The sequence below is a fragment of the Podarcis cretensis genome (assembly GCF_951804945.1).
Source record: "Podarcis cretensis genome assembly, chromosome: 2".
In the NCBI taxonomy this organism is placed as follows: Eukaryota; Metazoa; Chordata; class Lepidosauria; order Squamata; family Lacertidae; genus Podarcis; species Podarcis cretensis.
Window position 1 is genome coordinate 70,236,619 of NC_137171.1, and position 22,838 is coordinate 70,259,456.

At 45.3% G+C, this 22,838-nt stretch overlaps 3 protein-coding genes across 3 annotated transcripts; 2 read left to right on the plus strand and 1 right to left on the minus strand.

Annotated features, from left to right (window-relative positions):
• The first annotated feature begins 551 nt into the window (after positions 1-551).
• TMED9 (transmembrane p24 trafficking protein 9) lies at positions 552-6,599 on the plus strand. Its single transcript, XM_079966601.1, has 5 exons — positions 552-788; positions 1,105-1,205; positions 2,167-2,292; positions 2,428-2,574; positions 3,628-6,599. Exons 1-5 carry the CDS (start codon positions 635-637, stop codon positions 3,775-3,777), a joined length of 678 nt encoding a protein of 225 aa, XP_079822727.1. The 5' UTR covers positions 552-634; the 3' UTR covers positions 3,778-6,599.
• A 378-nt stretch (positions 6,600-6,977) lies between these two features.
• B4GALT7 (beta-1,4-galactosyltransferase 7) lies at positions 6,978-13,579 on the plus strand. Its single transcript, XM_079966600.1, has 6 exons — positions 6,978-7,128; positions 8,356-8,706; positions 10,602-10,827; positions 11,166-11,249; positions 11,400-11,504; positions 12,728-13,579. Exons 1-6 carry the CDS (start codon positions 7,079-7,081, stop codon positions 12,881-12,883), a joined length of 972 nt encoding a protein of 323 aa, XP_079822726.1. The 5' UTR covers positions 6,978-7,078; the 3' UTR covers positions 12,884-13,579.
• A 409-nt stretch (positions 13,580-13,988) lies between these two features.
• Positions 13,989-21,432, minus strand: LOC307210601 (uncharacterized protein). Its single transcript, XM_079966596.1, has 5 exons — positions 21,236-21,432; positions 19,820-20,170; positions 17,288-17,498; positions 16,071-16,173; positions 13,989-14,538 (listed from the first exon to the last, which is right to left on the minus strand). The coding sequence occupies exons 1-5, from the start codon at positions 21,283-21,285 to the stop codon at positions 14,099-14,101; spliced, it is 1,155 nt and encodes a 384-aa protein (XP_079822722.1). The 5' UTR covers positions 21,286-21,432; the 3' UTR covers positions 13,989-14,098.
• Between the last annotated feature and the right edge of the window lie 1,406 nt (positions 21,433-22,838).

A 22,838-nucleotide genomic window follows, 5' to 3' on the forward strand; every position in this document is an offset into this window, starting at 1 on the left:
TCAGGCTTATGCTCTGGCTGCAGCAGTTTCTGTTCCAGAAGTCAGGGAGAGAGCCTGAGGCATATTCTATGACAACAGTGTCTAAAGGGGTTTGGAGGTGCTAAGGGAGACCGGATGCCGCTAGCCAGGTGATGCTTTCCAAATGTGCTGGAACCCACATCAGTCCTCTGCCAGCATAACCCATGTGGCCAGGGACGATGGGTATTCTAGTCCAAAACATCTGGCAAAACTGGCAGGATTATTGTAATAACCTGCAGTTTTTTATAAGAGTACAGTGTATATTTAAAGTAGATGAATAAATGATTTGAAATGATATTAAAATGACTGTGAAATTAGTGAAATGTATAAACCTGAAAAGCATAATTTTATATATATATTTAAAAAAAACACCTGGCAAGGCGCAGATCCCCGCCCCCGCGACATACGCCTTCGCTTCTGACCAATGGCACACCAGCACCTCTCCTGCAGGAGAGGGGAGGTTCTCCAGCGAACGGCCCGACGCCGCTTCCTTCCCGAGGGCTGCTGGGAGTTGTAGTCCTGCCTCCTGAAGGCCGCGCGGCTGCTCAGCCCTCGGCTGGAGCGATTACGTGGCTCGAGGAGCAGAGGAGAGGCGGGACCCCGCAGGCGCGGCGTGATGGCGGCTCCCGTGCGCAGCCCCTCGGTGCTCTTGCGGCTCTTGCTGCTGCTGGCCAGCCTCGCCTCGCCCGGCTGGGGCCTCTACTTCCACCTGGGCGAGACGGAGCGCAAGTGCTTCATTGAGGAGATCCCCGACGAGACCATGGTCATCGGTGCGTCTGGCGGGGCGGAGGAGAGAGCGGGGAAAGTGGCGCTAGCTAGGGGGGGGTCGGGTTCATGGCCCGGGAAGGGTAAAGAGGGGGTGGATCTGGGGCGCAATGAACTGGGGGACTGCGGGTATTAAAGGCTTTTGAGGGGCTGCCGATCGGGAAGAGAGTTAGGCAATGAAACTGGGGGTGAGATGGGAACATGGGAGGAGATTTACCTGTGTATATGTAAATGGTGATGGAGATTCAGCTGGGAAATTAAGTTATTTAACTGTTTGGGCGGCCAACTTTCCCCTCATCCTATTCCGTTTCTATATCACAGGGAATTACCGGACGCAGCTGTTTGATAAGCAACGGGAAGAGTACCTTCCGGCTACTCCTGGCCTGGGCATGTTTGTGGAAGTGAAGGACCCTGATGAAAAGGTATACGGACACAGAAGAAACCCACGTGCTCTGTTCCTCTGAGGGCAGATGGGTGTCTCAGGTGTATGGTGTAACCACAGACTATTTCTGCTCAGTAGTATAGAGAAAGGGGTCTTTCCTTTTCTGATCTTGGTCTCCTAAGGGCCATTATTTTGATTGTATTCTCCTGGTCTGTTGTCTGGTGTGCTGATATGCAAGTATTTCACCCATAGGAGCCAACTTCTAGGGGCCAAGGTCCCTTTGGCCTCTCCAATACAATAATTGAGGGAGTCAGGGCATTGCCATTTAAATTGTGTGAATGTGCTGCCTCTTGTGATTGATTATTCAGGGTAGGGCTTACCTGGGCCTCCCCAATATTTTATTCAAGTTGGCACCCCAGACTTGATATGAAGAAGCAGGGTTGTATTTTTGGTCCCTTGTGCCCTTTTGTGTGGCAATAGGACTGGTACGTTCACTACATCAGTGTTTTGTGAACAGCTTTGGATAATTTGCAGACCACCTCTTTCATCCCCAAAGAAGAGTCTGGGTGCATGACTGTTGAGAGAACAATGCGGATCTCAAACTTCATGCTGTTGATTTGTTGTCATGGCCTTTTGCTGTGGAAAACCACTCAGCACACACCTGTTGGAGCTACAGATGTTGGCTTTATAGCCTGCAGAACTGGCAGTGTATCATGTTGATATATTATTATATGTAGAACAGGCATGGTGGAATAGATGCAACTTGAAGACTTTATCCAGAAGACTTCAGGTACACAATAGAAATCTTAATAGTTTTTAATTAAACAGAGCAGAGTTTTCCAGAAGCATATGTGTAATCAACCTAAAATACTGGTACTACAAATTTTCAGTGTTTCCTAATTTAACTGATTATGGCTGTGTGAACCCTGGTATCAAAATGGTTTTGCTATGTTTGGTTGACTCATACGTTACATTTCCTTCTGTTCTGTTCTGTTCTGTAGGTGGTGTTGTCTCGACAGTATGGGTCAGAGGGCAGATTCACCTTTACTTCACACACACCTGGGGAACATCAGATCTGCCTACATTCTAATTCTACAAAGTTTTCCCTTTTTGCGGGAGGCATGCTGGTAAGAGGATTCATGCAAAGGGAAGATTTGTGTTTGGGTTCATTTGACTTGACAAGCCAGCTCCTGAAGCATCATGCTTTGGTGGGTATCTTCAGGCCCAAGTTTTCACTGTTGACGTTTCAAATTTCATTGCAGAGGGTCCATCTCGATATCCAGGTTGGGGAACATGCCAACGACTATGCTGAGATTGCAGCCAAAGACAAGTTGAGTGAGCTGCAGCTACGTGTACGCCAGCTCCTAGAGCAGATTGAACAGATCCAGAAAGAGCAGAACTACCAGCGGGTAAAAAGAGGGGGACTGTGGGCGAAATTTAATGTCATGTTAAGGTGATAGCTCCAGCTTTACAATTTTTTCCGCTTGCCAAATGGAACAATCTACTCTCTCCTCCCTCTATGCACTACTCTGGGGATTCTTGCAACCCATTGAGAGGGCAGGGATGGTGGGGGAAGTCCCAGTGTGCTAATGGGACTCACTGTGCTGGCTTCTGCTAGTGCAACATCTTGGTTGAATCCAGCTCTGTACTTCAGTGGCAGAGCACCTGCTTCATATGCCGAAGGTCCATGTTCATTCTCTGATGCCTCCAGTTAAAAGACTCTGGCAGTAGATGATGGAGAAGACATTTCCTCCTGAGACCCTAGACAGCCCCAGCCAATCAGAGTAGACTGTACCAGCCTAGATGGATAACTAGTCTGTCTTGGCATGGGTAGCTTCCAAAGAGGTTCTCAGCTGGTCTCCAGTAATGCTCTCTGTATAATAAGGCTGGGAAAGGAAGTGGTCTGCTTACATGCTCACATCATACAGTTCTGACAAGGGGAAGAGGGCTTCTTTCTAAAGGGAATATGCACCCTTATTAGTTAAGGTTGTGCTATTTGTGGAAGGTAGACTTCAGCCACATTCATACAATACGATTAAAGCACTGTGATACCACTTTAAACAGTCATGGCTTCTCCCAAAAAGTCCCCGAACAATAGGCTGTTAAGGGTGCTGAAAGTTATAGGAGACCCATTCCCCTCACAGAGCTGCAATTCCCGGAGTGGTTTAACAAGCAATCCCACTTCATAGGGATTTGTGGGAATTGTAGCGGTGTGAGGGGAATAGAGGCCGCCTACAACTCTCAGCACCCTTAATAAACTCCCAGAATTCTTTGGATGAAGCCATGGCTGTTTAATATGGTATCATAGTACTTTAAATGTGTAGTGTGACTGTGGTCAAACTTTGGTTTCCAGAGTCAGCTGTTCCCCCCAACACATGCTAAAAAAGTATCCTTTTAGCTTTTGATGAATCCTCTCCCCTTTCCTACTCATAAACTGTTTTCTCCTCTTCTTTTTTCCTCAGTGGCGAGAAGAGCGCTTCCGGCAAACTAGTGAGAGCACAAACCAGCGGGTTCTCTGGTGGTCCATTGTCCAGACCCTCATTCTTGTAGCCATTGGAGTCTGGCAGATGAGGCATCTTAAAAGTTTCTTTGAGGCCAAGAAGCTGGTATAAAAAAAAGTGTGGTTTGATATCAGCAAAAGGCCTGCAGTTCCCACAGGAGCCATTCCCAGTTCTTCAGTGCCTGCACGGGTGCTTCTCCTCTCCTCAGTCTTCTTCTACCAGACTTGTTGTTGTCCAGGCTCAGTATCATCTACCTCTCTCTGCCTCTGTCCTTCCATCTCTCTTCCTCCCTGCCAACATCTCAGCCTGCTGTGGTTCCAGGGCAGCAGCTTCGCCTCTTAAGGCACTGTGTTCTCTCCAGACAATCCAGACCTGCCCTCCCTCACTGTCACTCATGTTCTGTGTGAGGAGCTGGGGGGGGGGGTTCTCTTGCCTCTTCGCAAGGGCACCCAGGACCTTTTTTTCCAGCCAGCGTCACAAATGACAAAGCCAAGAAACTGATGCCAGTTTTGAGCCCTGCTGTATTTTTACTAGCTCTGACTTCTTGATGCCGCCAGTATGTTGCTTTGAAGAAAAGCACTGAATAAGAAGAGCTGGAAGCTCTGCCTGCAGTTCTCCTGTCCTGTATATTCTTAATGTGAATGGGATCTGGAATGATTTTGGGATTAACTGCTGTGAGATTGGTGGAATAATATTGGGACACTCTGTATGTATGTGTTGGGATATGTGATAATAATTGGGCTATTAACTGAGGATAGCTAAGTATTGAAATTTACTTGACCTTATATCTTCCTCTGTAGCTTGCTAGAATTAAATTGGCTTTTCCTGTATATACACAACCACTATTCTTCTGGCAGATCAGATGCCTCATTTTCTTACGAATGTGAGCTTATTGGTTGTAAGCTTGGCTCTGCGCTGCTGTTCTTGCAGCAGGAACATGTGCTGACTTGCTTTTTCCACCTGTTCCACCAGCCCAATCATAACTCCCATTTACTTGGAAGCAAACCCTGTTGGTTTCAATAGAATTCCTTTCCCAAGGAACTTTACAGTCCAGGTCTCCTAGGGGTTTGTTTTGCTAAATACATTTATGGACATCCAACAAATTCATATGGTTTGATTATAATTCCAAAATTATTAAAGCATCTTCTCATGACTCCTGCCCTATCAAAGTTTGAGATTGCTATTTGGGAGGGAGGAGACCCAGAAGACTGTTACATTTAAACTAGGGGGAGAGCCCCTGGTTATTTTGAACTGGTCAACCATGGATTATTGGCCTAAGATTGAACCATGTGCCCATACACTCTTCCTTCCCCTTCTCCCTTCATTGCACCCAGCTTGGACACTTACCATCATGCTTGTTAGGAATGGAAACCTAACACTTGTGAGCTGCAGCACTTAAGCCTAAGTTTGGATGTTATGAGAAACTGTTGTAACGAGCCCCCAATTTGGGTGCATGAGAGGGGTAAGGATCATGTGTGTTGGGAGGCATGCAGCTTGTTCTCAGGCCAATATCACTATGGGTGACCTAGGCACCATATGTAGACTATTTAAGTGATGTCTTTTGTTTGTAATCTTTTGTTTGTAAATGTTACTGGTGACTAAGCCTTTGGAGAAGTGGCTGTGTTGGCTTGGCGTATCTGAGATGGATTTTTAGGAGACACATTGGAGACAGAGAAAGTGCAGATATGGTTAAATTCCCATCAAAGCAGCACCTATCCATGCCTTCTTTTTGCTATAGAGGTCTGAAGCTCATATTTTGTGTGTCATGATGGCTGAGCAGAAAACTTAAAAGGGTAGCATATTCTTTGCTCCGCTTTGGCTTCACAATTACCATACTGATTTCACATGAAAGTAGAGACAAGTGTACACTTCCCTAAATGTGAAAGGGATTTTTTTTGTTGCCATACAAAAACCAGAATTGTTTACTAGAGGCAAGGGAACAACTGCAGTGACTTCTGCAATTCAAATGGCACCAGCCTTCCAATTTCTAAAATTTAATGGTTTTTTCCCCCTTGCTGCTTTGAATATGTTGTGTTATTAGATTTACGAAAGGGTGGTGGTGGTATATTGCTGAGATACTTGTGAATGTCCTCAAGTTGCTAAGGAGTTCTGAGCCAGACATAATCTGCTCTGGCCTGAACTGTCTTGATTTTCAGATAGCAGAACTTGCTAAACATTGAAGTGCTGAAGATGTTCAGAATAATTCTTTGAGGGCATTAAACTGGGTTTAATTATAAAGCTTCATCACTGTGCCAATATCTATCTTAAAAAAGAAAACAGTTGAGAGCACAGGAAAGCACATTCTAGACTAGGTGTGGGGAACCTTTGGCTCTCCAAATGATGCTGAACTACAGCTCCCATCATCCCTGGCCATTAGCCAGGCTGTTTGCAGCTGATGGGACTTGTAGTTCAGTAACAAAGATTCAGCCAAAGGTTCCTAGACCTGCTGTAGAATGAATGAATATTGCTGCACTAGATGAGTGAATGCTGGTGTCCTTCTGTTGGAACCGGGTTTGTTGGAAAGGCTCTCTTTCATCTGAGGTTTTTTGTTTTTGTTTAGTTTCCCAGGTTTGTGATATTTGCAATGGTCTGTGTTTGTGCCACTGACTACACCATCCAATTGAAGTGGTCTAAGATCCCAACTTCCCTAAAGCCACCTTGACTGTGCTCCTGTGAAACAAGTGAAGTTGCCTGTTTCTTACATTCTGCTGTGACCAACTAAGACAACTTAATGGGGTGACAATTTTAGATGCTGCAGTGTAGGAGTTCAAGCTTTTATGTAGGAGATTAAACAACTAAAGCTTTATGGATGAAGGACCAGTTTTAATGAGTGGCACATACTTGTTTTTTTGTATTGTGGCTATTTTAGCCCTGGTTGCTACTGTAAAGCAAATGAGAGAGAAGTCAATAAAGATGGTATTTCCTTCTAACAATGACTGCTAAATTTATTTCATGTCAAGATCTTACACTTTCTTCAGAAGTCCCAAAATGCATGTACATAAGAGTTTTGGTAATAGGGTATCAATACTTTGTTGCCAACTACAACTTTAAAAAAAAAAAAGTTATCACAAAAACTAGTCATATTACATGCTTCATCTCACCCCAACTTCGTGAATTCATTTGCTCATTCTGTACTGTCTAGAAGCTCCCCATAAGCCGCCTGATACCACTGAGATCTACTGCCTCGTTTTCCTCCTCCTCTATTTTTTCTGTGTGTTCCACCTCTGCCGGGAAACCGGCGAATCTGCGGTTCCTCGGAGTACAGTAGCTGTCCTCGTGTAGGAACGAGTGTTAGGCGGAACAGCCAGCGGGGAGCACGTTTCTAGAGGACCGCTCTAGTCGACGGACCTGGTGTCCTCGCCAACGTGTCCCGGCCGGGTTGGGCGGGGAGTCCTGCCGGCAAGGCAGTAGGATGTTCCCGTCCCGGCGCAAGTCTACTATGTATCGCCGCGCGGGTAGCGGGTAAGTATCCTAAGGGAGAGGAAATTAATGCGAGGGAGAGGAGAACTAGGAAGGTGGGGGGGGGGCGATGGATGAGAAGCGCTCGGGGACCATGAAGGCTCAGCGTCTAAGCTTCAGTCCTGAAATACCTGTTTTATCTTCCGACTTTTTGTCGCAATTTTGAGCGGTCAAGAAATGGTGCTGTGGAGGTTAGGATGGGCGTGAATCTGAATGGCTGAGAAACAAGCTTCGTTCCCGCCTTCACTGTACACCGAGTGGCACATCTCTTTGCTTTTTTCTCCACGAATAGTTTACTTCCCCTATAGGAATGAATGGAAAGCACCATATAGGGGAGCTTGTACTGGAGGCGTTTTATGGAGATTGAGCTGGGAGAGATGTCTCAGAGGGCTGTATACTTCCCCTTATCTCACCCTGCCCTTCATCTTCTCAAATATAGCAAATCTTTTTTTTACCTAGAGATGTAGTAACGGAATCCATATTGTCTGTTGAGTCAGGAAGAAGTTCCTCCCAAGTAACTGGCAATTGGCAACACATTAGTTGTTAGGAAGAAGGGTTTTCAAGTTGGCGGGTTTCACTTTGCACAAGATACATGCAATGCTTTTAAAGAGCCCATTTTGAATGAATATGGGGGGATAGGATGAGCTCTTGGAGTTGGTGTAACATAGGGGGCAAACTTAACAGCATATTTCTATGCATGTTTACTCAGTAGTAAGTAACAATTTTCTGTGAAGCTTACTCCCAGGTAAGTGTGTAGTTTGATCTAAGAGCTGGGAGGTCCCTGGTTCAAAAAGTGCTTCAGCCATAAGCTTGCTAGGCAGCTAAGGCAAGCCATTATTTCTCTGCCCCCACCCCACCACACCCCACCCCAAAATAAACAACATTATAGGAATTAGACTGAATTACTTCACATGAATATTTGTAAGGATAACTGAAATGGTATGTGAAGTACTTTTAAGATTTGAAAGGGCCATGTATCTTTCCATGTTGTTCCAGTCTTACCTATTTTATTTTCACATTGTGACAGTGGTATTTTTCCAAAGTTCTTGCTGTTGTGGCATGGGTTGAATGAGGGACCTGAATCCCAGCCTGTCATGATCCCCGCCTTAACAGGTGATGCTTGCCTAAGAGAAGCTTGTGGCAGTTTGTTTCTGTCTTGCCTTCTTTTGCACATGGAATTATCTATCATGTTTCACTGTGTTGACTTGCCCTATTCTGATTTTGCTTCAGGTCCTGTCGGCTGTTTGGTATCCTACCCCGGAAATTTTCTCTCTTTCAACTCTTTTTTGTTGCACTGTTGCTGGGTTTTCTCTCCCTGTTGTGGCTGCAGCTCAGTTGTTCAGGGGATGTGACTAGAAGTCAAAGAGCTGCAGCTACACTGCCTCAGAAACCCTGCACATTGGAGCCTCTACCTCAGCTTCCTGATGACCCATCATGGGGACCCCACCGTCTAGCAGTGTTGGTGCCTTTCCGGGAGCGCTTTGAAGAGCTGCTGGCTTTTGTGCCTCACATGCATCGCTTCCTCAGCAGGAAGAAAATTCGCCATCATATCTTCATACTCAACCAGGTGGATCATTACAGGTACTGTAAGGTATGGGTGAATGTGAACCCCATGCTGTGCTCTCCCCTCAGTGTTTCAACCTAACCTGTATCCCAAATTATTACATTCTTCTTTGGGTGACTTTGGACATGATATTGATATGGAAGGAAACATTGGGCCTTTGTATTATCTAAAATAGATATTTGCATTTCCCCCACCTGTGAGATGTGTAACCTTGAAATCATATCTGAAGTCTCTCGTATCCATCTCTCATTTAAACAATGCTTGGATAATACAAAATATTCTCAAGGAACTGACTTTCCAAGGTTCCTCTAGCTCAGGGCATGGGAACTGGGGCCCTCAACAACTCCTATCAGCCCCAGCTTTCCTTCTTGCCTCATCTATAGAGCAGAACTGATACTGTGTTTTCAGAGGGAAAGTTTTTGCTTTTTATACATTTCCATAAGGGTGTTCCTCTTCTTTTCTGAAACCATAAGGAAGCGTGATATGATGAATGCTGTGGTGTGCTTAAACACACGGTCTTGGAAAACAAAATGTATTTCCTGGATTTGTTTTATAAGAACATAAGAAGAGATGGTTGGATCAGTGCAGTGGCCTATCTAGTCAAGTTTTGGTTTTCTCCATCACTCTTATAATTTCATACCTCATTTCATTCTCATCCCTTTATTTTCAGAATTCCTGCCTTTCCAGCATGTGTTTTTGGTAATATATGCTAATAATGCATTTCTGCTATTGCACTTAAGTGCATAGTTGCAAATTCTCCCAACCAAATTAAAAGTTAAAATTAAATAAAAGTTTCCTTCAATAGGAAGATTATGATCAGAAAGGGTATATAATATTAAGTCTGCACCAATAGTGCAAAATGCTTGCTCTTTTAACTCTGACTGTTCACTGACTATTAGTACTATTATTGTTGTTACTATTTTGAAATTTATTACCCACCCTTCACTAGCAGGTCCTAGAGCGGGAATTTAAAATTCAGAATTAAAACAGACTGTAAAACAAATCAGGGTCCTGAAAATACACATCTCAGGTATCAAAGGTGCATATTCAGCTTATGCCAAAAGCTGCATTGTGAGGGTGCCAGAACACTTGTGAGGAGGGAATTCCATGACTCAGGGACTGCCACAGAGATTGCCCTCTTCTGAGCCACTACCCCACCAACTTCTGAGAGTGGTGAGACTACAAAGAGGGCTCTCTCAGCACCTGAGGCGATTTGTAGGAATGGAGGCAGTGTCTGTTATTTGGGGCCTAAGCCATTTAGAGCTTTGAACAGTAGCATGAGCCCAGAAACTAACAGTCAATGCAGCTATTTTAAAACAGGAGCTATATGAGTTCTAAAGGCAACCCCAGTATGTAATCTGGCTCCTGAATTTTGAACCTGTTGAAATTTCCAAGTCCTCTTCAAAGGCAGCCCCATGTAGAGTGCATTGCAATGATCCAGTCTGGAAGTTAACAGGACAGGGACTGTAGCTGGAAATAGCATTTATAGCTCCTGAGGCCACCTGGGTTTCCAGTGACCATGCTGCATCCAGGAGTACCTCAAGTTACAAGCCTGCTCCTTCTAGGGGAGTGCAATCCAAACCAGAATGGATTTGAGAACCCGGTACACATGCCACCTATGCCTATTCATAATCAATTAGCTGGTGCATATCCAACTAACCACTGCTACCTATGTAGCACCTAAGCCACTTCTCATGATTCAGATGGAAGAGAGAGAGAGAGGTGGGTGTCATCTGCATAGTGTGACTCCAAAACTCCAGATGACAGCTCCCAGTGAGTTCCTAGGGACAGCGTAGATCATCAAACAGTGGCTGGGTGCACAAGCTGAACACTTTTGACAGTGATGGCTGAGCTTTCCTGAATAGAATTTTCTGACATAGGTCCCATCTGCTTGCATTGGTCTCTTGGGCAGGTTTAACCGAGCATCTCTGATCAATGTGGGCTTCCTTGAAAGTGGCAATGACACAGATTACATTGCCATGCATGATGTGGACTTGCTACCTCTTAATGAGGAATTGGACTACGGCTTCCCAGCTGCAGGCCCTTTCCATGTGGCATCGCCGGAGCTGCACCCTCTCTATCACTATAACACCTACGTAGGTGGCATCTTGCTGCTCACCAAGCAGCACTATCGAATGGTAAGACCTAACTTCTTTCTCCTGGGATATTTTATACAACCCACAGAAGGACAAAGTCCTTGCTAGTTATTTTCATTGAACCCACCACCCTGAGATTAAGAGTCTTGTGCTCTACCTTCTGAGCTATCTCAGAATCAGTTAGGGGGTTAGACTTGACACTGTACATTTAATGGGTTTTGATGCACTCTACTCCATTTAATCCTGAAGACGAAGAGTCTTGCAGTAATGGTGTTAGCTGTGGCTTAGTAAAGACAGCAGCAGATTTTACTGTCTCAGTCCCAAGACTTGAAGGAGGGAGAATATTTCTGGTTTAAACTGTGCCTTTATTGTTGTTTCAGTGTAATGGAATGTCGAACCGCTTCTGGGGCTGGGGCCGTGAGGATGATGAGTTTTATCGCCGCATCAGAGGCGCTGGACTTCAGGTGAGGCTGCAGAATGGCTTTTGCTGTAGTTGGAGACCTTGGGACTCTAGATCTGGTTGAGATTTGAGCCTGTTATTCAGCCATGGTGTGTGAATTCTGTTTTGGACAGAGATTTCTGGCTTCAATGTAGGCTCCAACTTTTTATTTCAGCTGTTCCGGCCATCAGGAATTAAAAGTGGATATAAGACATTCCAGCATCTTCATGACCCAGCTTGGCGCAAGAGAGACCAGAAGCGCATTGCTTCCCAAAAGCAGGTGGGAGTTTCTCATGTGGGAGATGGGGGAAGCAGGTGGCTGGGGGTTGGAACTAAAAATATTGTTTTTCTTACGTGGAGCTGGCCATATAGCTCTGTAGTAAGTCCTCCACTGTTGCTTCCGCTTAGCCTGGAGGGAACAGCGTTGAGCAAGATGGTTACATCAGAAGGCACAGAAATAGGTATGGCCTGGAACTCATGAATCTGTTATAGATCTTTTTTCTACAAAATGTAGACAGTATTGACTTTTCAGAATATTTAATTTTAAAACGTACATTTCTATCCCTGATGACTGTGGATAAAAACTTTACAAGGTAAGCAACAAATGAAACCAGGGAGTGTGCCTTTTGCAGCCAGTATCTCCGTCCTTTAGTGCCTCTGATCTGTTTCTTCCCAGTGCTCATGTGTATCAGCTTTCCCTTCCTTATGAGTGCCATAAATAAAATGAAATGAAATAAAAATTTCAAAAGTGATGCCCACCCATTCAGCTTGTGTTGTAAATTGCTTCAGGATGCCTCACAGGAAGTGATACATAAATGAAATAAATAACAGTGGGTGGAATTCAGTATAGCGCTATGGTGAATGTTACATCGGTGCACATATTTCTCTCTGCACAACAGGACATTCTCCTCCTCTCCCTGCATATCCCCTAAATCTGTTCTAAAGGCTTCCCCAACCCTATGGAGCAGATTTGGGGATAGGACAAAATATTGAGAATTTCATCTTCCCCTCTTCCACCCTTTTAAAATCCATATGATTATAGGGAAAGATTTTGAATCAAAGTTGGCAGATTTTGCTGAAAGTAGATAAAGTCCAAGGTTCCTAATAGTCTATGGTCAGGTCTTCTCAGCTGGGTGTAAGTGTGTCTCTACTTTTCTCCCTAGTTTTTCTTAAAAGGAACTCAGCAGAAGTCTCCCATAAACAAAGTAATAGGAATTGTGCAATGCCAATGAATTTATGGAGACTTGCATAACTTACTGATTGCACATTTGGTGTTCTGATGCTGCAGAATAGAAGAACCATTGATTGTGATCGTCTTAGACCCCCTCCCTTTGCCATAACTGAGGTTTAAGTCTGTGACTCTATCCTTCACAACACTTAAGCCTCCTTCCCTGCTTGCTCTGCTTCACACAAGCCCTCTTCATGATGTCATTTTTTTTTTTTTTTTTGCTCTCCTACTCTGGACCTGTGTGTATGATGTGTGGCATTTTTGTTCCCATGTAGGAGCAGTTCAAGGTGGACCGTCACGGAGGCTTGACCAACCTCCAGTACAGAGTGGAGTCACGAACTCGGTTGACTGTGGGAGAATCTCCCTGTACAGTCCTCAACATCTTCCTAGAATGCGACACCAGTGAGACTCCCTGGTGCACATTTGGCTGAGCCGACTCCTGCATAGACTCTTGCGTTGCTGCAGCAGCTGGTTATCAGAATTGTGCCTGGACTCTCCAAAGGCAGACCCTTCTGCAGGAGCCAGCAACAGGGCATGGAAGCCTGTGGTCCAATGGTTACAACAAAAGGTCTGAGGATCCACATCAGTTGACAGGTCAGATGCAGAGCATGACCTCCATGTGGATGCAGGCAAGGTGGCAGAGACACTGGCAAGATTAAATGGGCTGAGCGCCTGTTCAGAAGGATGTTGACTTGGCAGCCTACATCTCAACGGATGGAAGAAAATATGAAACTAAGAGGCAGGTCAGTGACTGAATCATCCTGCCTATATCAGCCAGTGCTCCAATACTACATGATAACAAGGCAGTGGGACCTATAGACTTGTTGCCCAGGCTGATGCTTAAAGGACTTTACAGAATCACTATCAGGTAAACTTGTTGGAAGTTTGCTGCTCTCCTATTTCAAAATATGTATAGAGACTTGCTGTGAAGCTCTTGTGCACCCCATCTCTTCCTATGAGGTCTCCTGCTAAGTGGACACTTGTGCTCTGGCTCAGAGAGCATCGTCACTTACCACCGGACCTAAACCCATCGTGGTAAAGGGTCTTGTTATTGGGGTCTTTGAGACACTGAAAGCTGTTGGTTTGCTTCAATAAAGCCATTAAGGCGAGTGCCTCATGAAAGGAAATCAGTGTGCGTGTGTGCACATAGGCATTGCTGTAAGTAGTGCAGTGGTACCTCCAGTTACGAACTTAATTCGTTCCGGAGGTCTGTTCTTAAGCCAAAACCACTCATAACATGAGGTGCACTTTCGCTAACGGCACCTCCCACTGCTGCCGGTGTGTGACTTCCGCTCACATCCCGGGGCAAAGTTCGCAACCGGGAGCATCTACTTCCGGGTTAGCGGAGCTCATAACCCAAAGCATTTGCAGGGAGGACGGTACGTAACACGAGGTTCCACTGTATCTGGCGTTTTGATTTGCACCTTCTCCCTTTTCTGGCCCATTAAACTTTCTAATCCAGAACCCTCATCCAAACCCATTCGTCAGATCCCTGATTGGCCCTGATGTTGCCTGGCACGCCAAAAAAATGAGCCACACAAGTAAAGAGATATATTGTCTGAATATGATGCATTTGTACACTGTGACTATTCCAATAAATCTCCTTCGCCAAGAGAACAAGAGACAAAAGACAGACCCCCCCAGCATCAGGGAACCAGGCCAAAACACCTGCGAAAGAACTGATAGCTCCTACTTAGGTGCATGCGGCATCTGTGGAAGTGCCGGGTCACAGAGCTGGCTGTAGCAGTGCTGGTTGTCTGCTGGAGGCTGACTGTGGACAGGTGAAGGGTCTGTGCTCGTGGAGGGATGTCACTGGGCCCTGCAACGTGGAGAGGTGGAAGAGATGTTTGCCAAGCCTCCATAGAAATGCCTGCCGCCTCCAGGTTCCTCTCCTCTTTTAGAGGCTTAGATTTTTTCTTGAGCTGTTGAGTAAATATGCTGCTGAACTGTTCAAGGGTACTTGGGTGCTCAGACTGACTTGAGTTGGCTGCCAGGTTCTTAGCATCAGGGGCGAGTTCTTTGTAGTTGCACGAAATAAGCTTCTGCAGCTGAGTTTTGGAGGTAGATTTTTTGCCAACCGAGGTTGCTGTAAAGGGTGGGGGTAGAGCCAAAAGGGTTACAGAACTGTGATTTTCTACAGCCCAAAAGCAGTTCCCACTTAACAAAACTTTTCATTAATTGCTTGCAGCTGGAGTGTGATGTATTAGATGATGTGTGAGATTCTAGAACCCTGTGAAAAGAGCTCCCAAAATATGCCATACATGTCTTAGTGTGCCCATTCCCAATATCTGCTATACAGTGCAGGGCATTATTATTTTTTTAAAAAAAGAATCCATTCCATGCGGGTACATGGAAATCAAAGATTGACTTTCAGCTGGCTGTGGTGCACCTTTAGCAACTTCCCCTCACTTCTAGGCTTCTATATGTGCTGACTGCTTTGCTGTTCCCAACGAATCTAGTCCTTGTCTAAATCTTCCAGACTTTACAGACAATCCACAGTGCAGTTGAGTAACACAACTCAAACTGATATGCATAATTTATTCCGAGTGCAAAACCAAAGTTCCCTTAGCACACATTCTCCCATGTCACATACTGTGTGTATGTGTGACAAACTGCTATTTTTAGGCATGTCATACAATTTCCACTTACCTGTAGCTAAAAGAACCAGGGCAAAATTGGAGAGTGCACAGTGGAACTCTTGGCTTGTCAGCCTGTCCTCAAACTTTAGAGAAGTAGGTACTGATCTGAATGAGCAAACCCTCATGTGCTGAAACCACATGTGAGGCGGATGCATAGATTAGCATAGAGCACCTGTGGCAGGCAGAGATATGTGACGGGGTTGGCACTGACTTGAAGACCCTCTCCATTGCTGAATGTGGCCAGCAGTGGTGGGTGGGGCTAGCCTACATGGCCCCTCATGCATACTGTCATCCGAATCCTTCCCTTAACACAAAGGAAGTAGAGCAATACTTCTTCTGAGGCCCATCCCTCTCATGGTGACATCCCTGGTGGCACTTTTCAGCAATGTAAAGCTACTATAGCAGTTGCTGGGAGCTAATGGTGGAAGTTGATCTAGAATTGAGACTGTTGTCACCATAAGTTCTCTGATGATGCACTTTGACACTAAAAGTAATGGAAGATGCACTGCCGACAGTAATGGCCAGTTGCTGAAGATGGGTGCTGTCTCATTTAAGAAATAAACAGGGGCTCACCACTGATAACACAGTTTAGCAATCATTTGATCAGCTAAGCGATAGTTTGGGTCTACGTCCCTAGAGAAAGAGGATCAGCTATGTTTCAGTTCAGTTTGTACTGCAGATCTTAAAGGTCTACTACATTAGTTACTCCTTTTCTAAAGCAAGGTTGGAACTAGTGCATGCCTGTGATAAGCGATCTCGCAGGGCAGCCTCCTGCACTCTAGTGCCTTCCACATTTTGGATGCCAACTCCCATCAGCTCCAGCAAGCGTGGTCAGTGGCCAGGGATGGTGGGATCTAGTCCACAACATCTGGAAGGTACTACATTGGCAACCGCTACATGGAGGTAACTCCCTCCAGTAGGTAAGGTGTTCACAGTGCTGCCTTATACAGTTTGGGCACTTCCTCCTCTCCGTAGTCACCTGCTACCATGTGCAAGGAGCTGCCACACTTGGATCCAGACTTCATTGATGAGGCCTCTAGCTCAGTGGTCATACTGGAGGAAGATGAATCCTCGTCATTTGTCTGTATAAAAGGGAAGCATACAGAGTTAAGGCAGCAGCTCTGAAGCTTAATTCACCACTATTCAAATATGCCCAACTAGGGTCACTGCCTACCATCCCCAGCCAGAAATGATGCTTATAGTGAGATGCTTGATAAAGAGAACTAGGACGTGGTTGACTAGGCTTCCTCTCTTCCCAATGTTCTTATCCCTATTAGAGAAATGTTTTGGGTTTTTTAACCAGCAAAAAGGGAAGCAAAGTCTGTCACTATTTGCAAGGAATGGAAACAAAGTGGGCCTTGGCGGTTAGTCACTATTCAGGAAGTCTTGCTCAGTATTATTCTATTTGAGGAACAGGATTACTTGGCTGACCAGCACACCTAAGTCCAGGGATGCTTAACCACTAGTCAGTGGGTATATAGGACTGTAGCCTCAGGCAGCAGACCAAGAGGGTTTTCTGCTTCCCAAGAGGCCATAGTGCAACCTGATGCCTCCATAAGACCTAATGCAGCCTCATTTGAACGTCTGCGGTTTCATACCTCACTCCATCTAAAGACTCATACAGTGATGACTTTACCACCAGCCGCCACCTCCTCCCACCCACCATTTGCTCTGCTTACTGTCTGCCTGATGAAGAGTTCTGGAGAACTGAAAAGCTTGCACACCGTTTTTTGACATATTGATTGGCCACATAACAGTATTATCCTAATGTGGGTTTTTTATTGATAAATAAATAAATAAATATTATTTATAGTCCAGCCACTCTGGGCGGCTCCAAACAGAATATTAAACAGAATAAAACTTCAAACATTAAAAACTTCCCTAAACAGGGCTGCCTTTGGGTGTCTTCTGAAAGTCAGGTAGTTGTTTATTTCCTTGACATCTGGTGGGACGGTGTTCCACAGGGCGGGCGCCACCACCAAGAAGGCCCTCTGAATGATGGTTGTGGGCCAACAGGGTTGCCTTTGCATTTTAGGAACACTTTGCCTGTTATGCAAGTTCTTTACAGAACTACTTATAAAGCGGAGTTTACGGCCCAAGAGCATTCAGCTTCTTCTGGCTGAAAAAGGAAAGTGCCTGCACCCCTTGCGGAAGAGAACTCAGTAACTGGGACAGGTTCTGTCCTGCTTCACATACCAAGCTGGGTGACTGAGACGGAGCTTCTTTGTACACCTTGTACCGTCTGCCCTTCCTGCTCCCATAGAATCTGGAGAAGAAAGCCCAGGGCCCACGAGAGTTTAACGCTGGCTCACTGGCTTGTGATGAGATCTGTAAGAACTGAATGTCCAGCTGCAACTGTCCTCTTGTCTTCTCCTTCTTGCCAGGTCGAGATTGCAGCACAAACCACCTGCAGAGAGATAAGACAATGACCTCTATGGCAGGTGTCTAACTTGCCACTCTTCTACTGCTGAGAGAGGCAACATGGTGCCCTCCAGGTGTTGTGGAGCACAAGTCCCATCAGAACCAGCCAGTTTGGCCACTGAGCAGGGGTGACTCAAACTGTAGCCTGAAAGATCGGAAGAGTTGCACACAGTCTACCCTGGCTCTATGGGCTACCACTGCAGTACCAATAAGCTAACAAGAGCCCTGCTGGATCAAGCCAAAGGCTCATCTAATCCAACATCCTGTTCTCACAGTAACCAACCAGATGCTTATGAGATGCACAAAAGCAGGAGCAGAGTCAAATAGAGCTCTCTCTGCTTGTGATTCTCTGCCTTTGGTATTCAGAGGCGTACTGTCTAGGTTAGAAGAGACAGAATATAGCCACCAGGTTGTTTCTTGGCACCTATGTGGTAACACAATAGGGCAACCTTCTTCAACCTGGTGTCCTCCAGATGTTTTGCACAATCCTGTACTACGGCGACTGACTTGGGCTAAAGCAGTATTTCTCAAACTTGGGTCTCCAGCTGTTTTTTTGGATTACAACTCCTACCATGCCTAGCTAGCATGACCAGCAGTCAGGGATGATGGGAGTTTTAGTCCAAAAACAGCTGGAGACCCAAGTTTGGGAAACCCTGGGCTAAAGGGAGTTGCAGTACATATCTAGAGGGCACTGGGTTGCAGAAGGATGCTCTAGAGCAGGGGTAGCCAACACAGTGCCCTGCAGATGTTGCTGGACTACACTCACGATTCTTGGCCTTTGGTTGTGCTGGCTGAGGGTGATGGGAGTCATACGACACAACATCTGGAGGGCACTGTTGGTTTCCCCTGTCATATACAGTGGTACCTCGGGTTACAGACGCTTCAGGTTACATATGCTTCAGGTTAAAGACTCCGCTAACCCAGAAATAGTACCCCGGGTTAAGAACTTTGCTTCAGGATGAGAACAGAAATCGTGCTCTGGTTGCGCGGCGGCAGCAGGAGGCCCCATTAGCTAAAGTGGTGCTTCAGGTTAAGAACAGTTTCAGGTTAAGAACGGACCTCCGGAACGAATTAAGTACTTAACCCGAGGTACCACTGTGCTGCGGTTGAATATTGACCAAGTTGTAACTTACCACAGTGTGACTGTAACCATTTTGTAAACTGGTCATTTGGCAGCTGCTGAGGAGAAGTTTGCAACTCCTCTAAATTTCAAATTTGGGTGTGTGTTGCAGTGACCTCAGCACTTGGCTGGATCTTTCGGCCTACCAGTTTCCTGTTTGCTTACAGGCTAATTGCTGCAACTTACATTTTGGAAAATGTGAAGTGCCTTATTCTGCACTGGAGATGCAAAAAAAATGGTGTGCCTGGGTGGTTTGCTGAAGGTGGAGCCTGCCAGATTCTGCAACTGGGCATTTCAAAGAGCGTGACTGGATAAGTGTATTAAATATCATCCATATGCTAAACTTCCCTACCAGCTCTGAAGAAGACAGAATCCTCCCTCTTGCTTCTCCAATCAGCTATTAATTAATAGCTTGCCACAAAAGGAGCCTACGAGTGATTTACAAAATGTTAAAAGCATAAAGCATGGCTCAAAATTGGGAGGGGGGGGAATGCATTACAAGAAAAGCCATACAATAAAACCAATTAAAGAGCAGCAAAAGCACACCATCAATAGATAGATTATTACAATTTTGCTATCAAATGCCTGGAAAGTGATAAGTTTCTAGCTGGAGCCAGAGGAATGTTAATTATGGTACCCGGTGGACTTCAGCAGGAAAGCATTCACCAAATGGGGAGCCCCTATGGAAAAGACCCTCTCCTTTCCTCCCAAGTACTACTAATATTATAATCCCAGCTAAAATTTGGCACTTTTACATAGCCCTTCAATATATGTGCATTTTTATGGGAGCTATGGCTTAATTAGTTTGCAGCCAGTTTTCGTTCAATATCTTATTGTATGCACATGTTTGTGTGTGCATGACATTTGCATTGCTGCCTGGGCTGTGCAATGATGCACCTCTTAAAAGGCTTTGCCACATTTTTGGTGCATATGGCGCTGACCATTTTCTTAAGGACCATCACCTCCAAACTATATCTTCCTACACTTCTTGCCTGATGCCACCCCATGGCTCAAAAATGTGAACTCTGGCTTAACCAGCATGGTGTCCTCTAGACTACAACTGCCATCAGTCTTGACCACTGGCCAAACTGGCTGTAGCTGATGGAAATTGCATCTGGAAGACACTGTGTTGGTTATCCATAGCCTGATTTCGCGAGATGGATGCAGGGCTGGCAGGTGATGCTCACTCATTTCTTCTCTTTGTTTTGTCCTGAAAAAGTTGGGCAAGAGGCAAGCATACTCTGCCGAGGAACTGGTTGAAATGATGCAAGGACTGGTGCATGACGGTAAGGATGAGGCCATTCTCTTCTGAGTCATCCAGCACACTGGGCAGCTGCAATGTACACTCTTCATGCCATTCGGGACTTAGGCTGTGTAGTGCTACAGAGGTCCTGAACTTTTGCTTTTGTAGCTGAATCACAACGTAGGGGTTGCTGGTGCCAGTGGCGCCCTTGGAGCGTAGAGAGCAGGCACGCAGGACAGTCAGCTGCAGGTGTGTAGGGTGCCAGGCATGCTCCTTTTCTGTGTCCTCATCCACCCTGCAAAGACAAATCCTTTTATTAGTTAGTGGCGGTTGTGAATCGTAGAATTGTAGAGTTGGAAGGGAGCTGAAGGGTCGTCTAGTCCAACCCCCTGCAAGGCAGGAATCTCATCTAAAGCATCCATGACAGATGGCCATCCAATCTCTGCTTGAAAGCCTCCAAGGAAGGAGAGTCCACAACCTCCCGAGGGAGTCCGTTCCACTGTCTAACAGCTCTTACTGGCAGAAAGTTATTCCTGATGCTTAGTCAGAATCTCCTTTCTTGTAACTTGAATCCATTGGTTGAGTCCTACCCTCCAGATCAGGAGAAAACAAGCTTGCTCCATCCCCCATGTGACAACCCTTGAGATATTTGCAGGTGGATATCATAGCTCCTTTCAGTTGCCACTTTTCCAGGCTAAACATACCCAACGCCCTCAACTGTTCCACATAAGGCTTGGTTTCCAGACCCCTGATCTTCTTAGTTGCCCTCCTCCACACACATTCCAGCTTGTCAATATCCTCCTCACATAAATTGTGGCACCCAGAAATAGACACAGTACTGCAGGTGTGGTGTGACCAAGGCAGAACAAAGCAGTGCTATTAGTTCCCTTGATCTAGACACTATACCATGTTGATATCGCCTATAATAGTATTCACTTTTTTTTTGCTGCTGCATCGCATGTTGAGCTTGTGATCTACAAATACCCTCCCTATTCATTTGTACTACTGGCAATCCAGATGTACCTCTTATATTTGTGCAGGTGGTTATTCCTGCAGAAGTGCAGAACCTTCCATTAGTCCCTATTGGAATTCATTTCGCTAGTTTTGGCCCAGTTCTCCATGTTCACCCAGTGAGCTTCCTGTTGCGGCAGAGCTTTGAACCCAGCTCTCTCCCCATCCAAATCTCCTTTCCTAATCTAAATTGCAGGGTTAGTGTGAGGTTAACCTGGGGAAACTCCATTGGAGCTGCCCCGAAAGTCTTTGAGGGTGAAGTTACAAACATAATAATAGCTGGTCTTCTTAGGCTGAGGTGGGACTGAGTCAACATATAGCTATCTAGAGAAATGGAACAACTCTTTACCCGATCACCGGCAAGGACTTTGTTCCCTCCTGGTTTGCATCCAGCTCCATGTAGCCAATTCAACTGACATCCACGTCACTGCCTTAATGGCACCTAGAGTAAAGCAAGGAATGCCCATTCGAGAATGTGGAATTTGAGGTTGACAATCAGGTGGGCGGAGCTCTTATTAGCCACACCCCTATATCCAGCAAATTTCTTCTTCTTTCTGATTCCGTATGTTTTGCTCTGTTGTTGTCAGGGCGCAGGCCTTGGTGGTCATGAAAATAGCACCTCTCCACTCTGACTTAGAGTCACTAGGAGTCCGCCTGACTACACGATCCCACAGGAAGGCGCTGGTGGAACCCAAAAAGCAAACTTTTTGAGTTTTTGGTCCATAGTCTCTTGCAGCTTCAGAGATGCCAATACATCTCCTTGCCAAGGCAAAAGGGACCCAGGGGCAGGGGGTGCTGGTACAGCTCATGCCAAGGGCACAAGGGAACCTACATGCGCTTCTGGATGTTGTTAGTACAAAATTCCCACCTTTTCTACTTAACGTTCAGCTGCTAAGGGTTCTAGTGGTGATGCTCAGTAATCACAGTTTAAATCCTAGCCCCTGCCTTGAGGGATGGTGATTGTTTATTTAAAATAAAAACTAAAACAGTTCTAAACCTGTATGAAGAAGCAGAGCAAAAAAAACTAAAATAAAATAAAATTAGGCCAACATTTTCGCATAGATTTTCAGGGGAAAGTCTGTATGCCCATATGTGTGTTGCAGTGCTATTTTTCTAGAAAAAGAGGTGCCGGAATTCACCATGAACGCCTCCCTTGTTCTCTTATAATGGCAATGGAGCCTGCCTGAGAGGTGCCGGAACTGAGTTTTGGTAAGTTCCAGCTGAAAAAAAGCTGTGTGTGTTTCAAATGGAGATGTGATGCTTTAGAGATCAAGTTGGTTTAGCTGAATTAGAATCCCCTACAAGATAAATGTAAAAAGAAAACCAAACAAAACAATTAACGCCCCCCCACCAAGAGTAATTCTGGAAAAATATAATACATAGTATTATTTTCTCTGTCATTTCTGCAATGAAAACTGAAATCTTCACTCCCTCAAACAGTGAAATCAGTGTCTACAGGACTAGAGTCAATATGGAGTCATGGCAAAACAAGAGTGTTTCACCATGCTCAGAAGAACCCTGAAATTTACAGAAGTACAAAACCATTTAAAAAAATCAACAACAACCAAAAGCTATCAACTGTCGCCCCCTGCCAAAACAAAAAACTCATCCAAATAAGGACTGAGCATGCTCAGTAGTCATGAATGTCAGGAAATGGAAAGTGGTGGTGCAGTGTAGCAGAATGCCCTGCTCAGAGAGAATATTGCCTGTAACCCACAATAGGAACACTCTGCTTAGGAAGGAGGAAATATTGCACAATTTTGTTGAAGGTTCCACTTGTAACTGCAGAAGAGCAAATAAAACCACCAGTATTCTGGGAGTTTTTATTGGATTTCTGGAGTCTTCGTACTGCTTGTAATCTTTAAAACGCAAACCCTAAACAATACAGAGCTATGCGTATATTTTCCAGATGTGTAATTATAATATTTTATGTTTTAAAGAATGCTATTTAC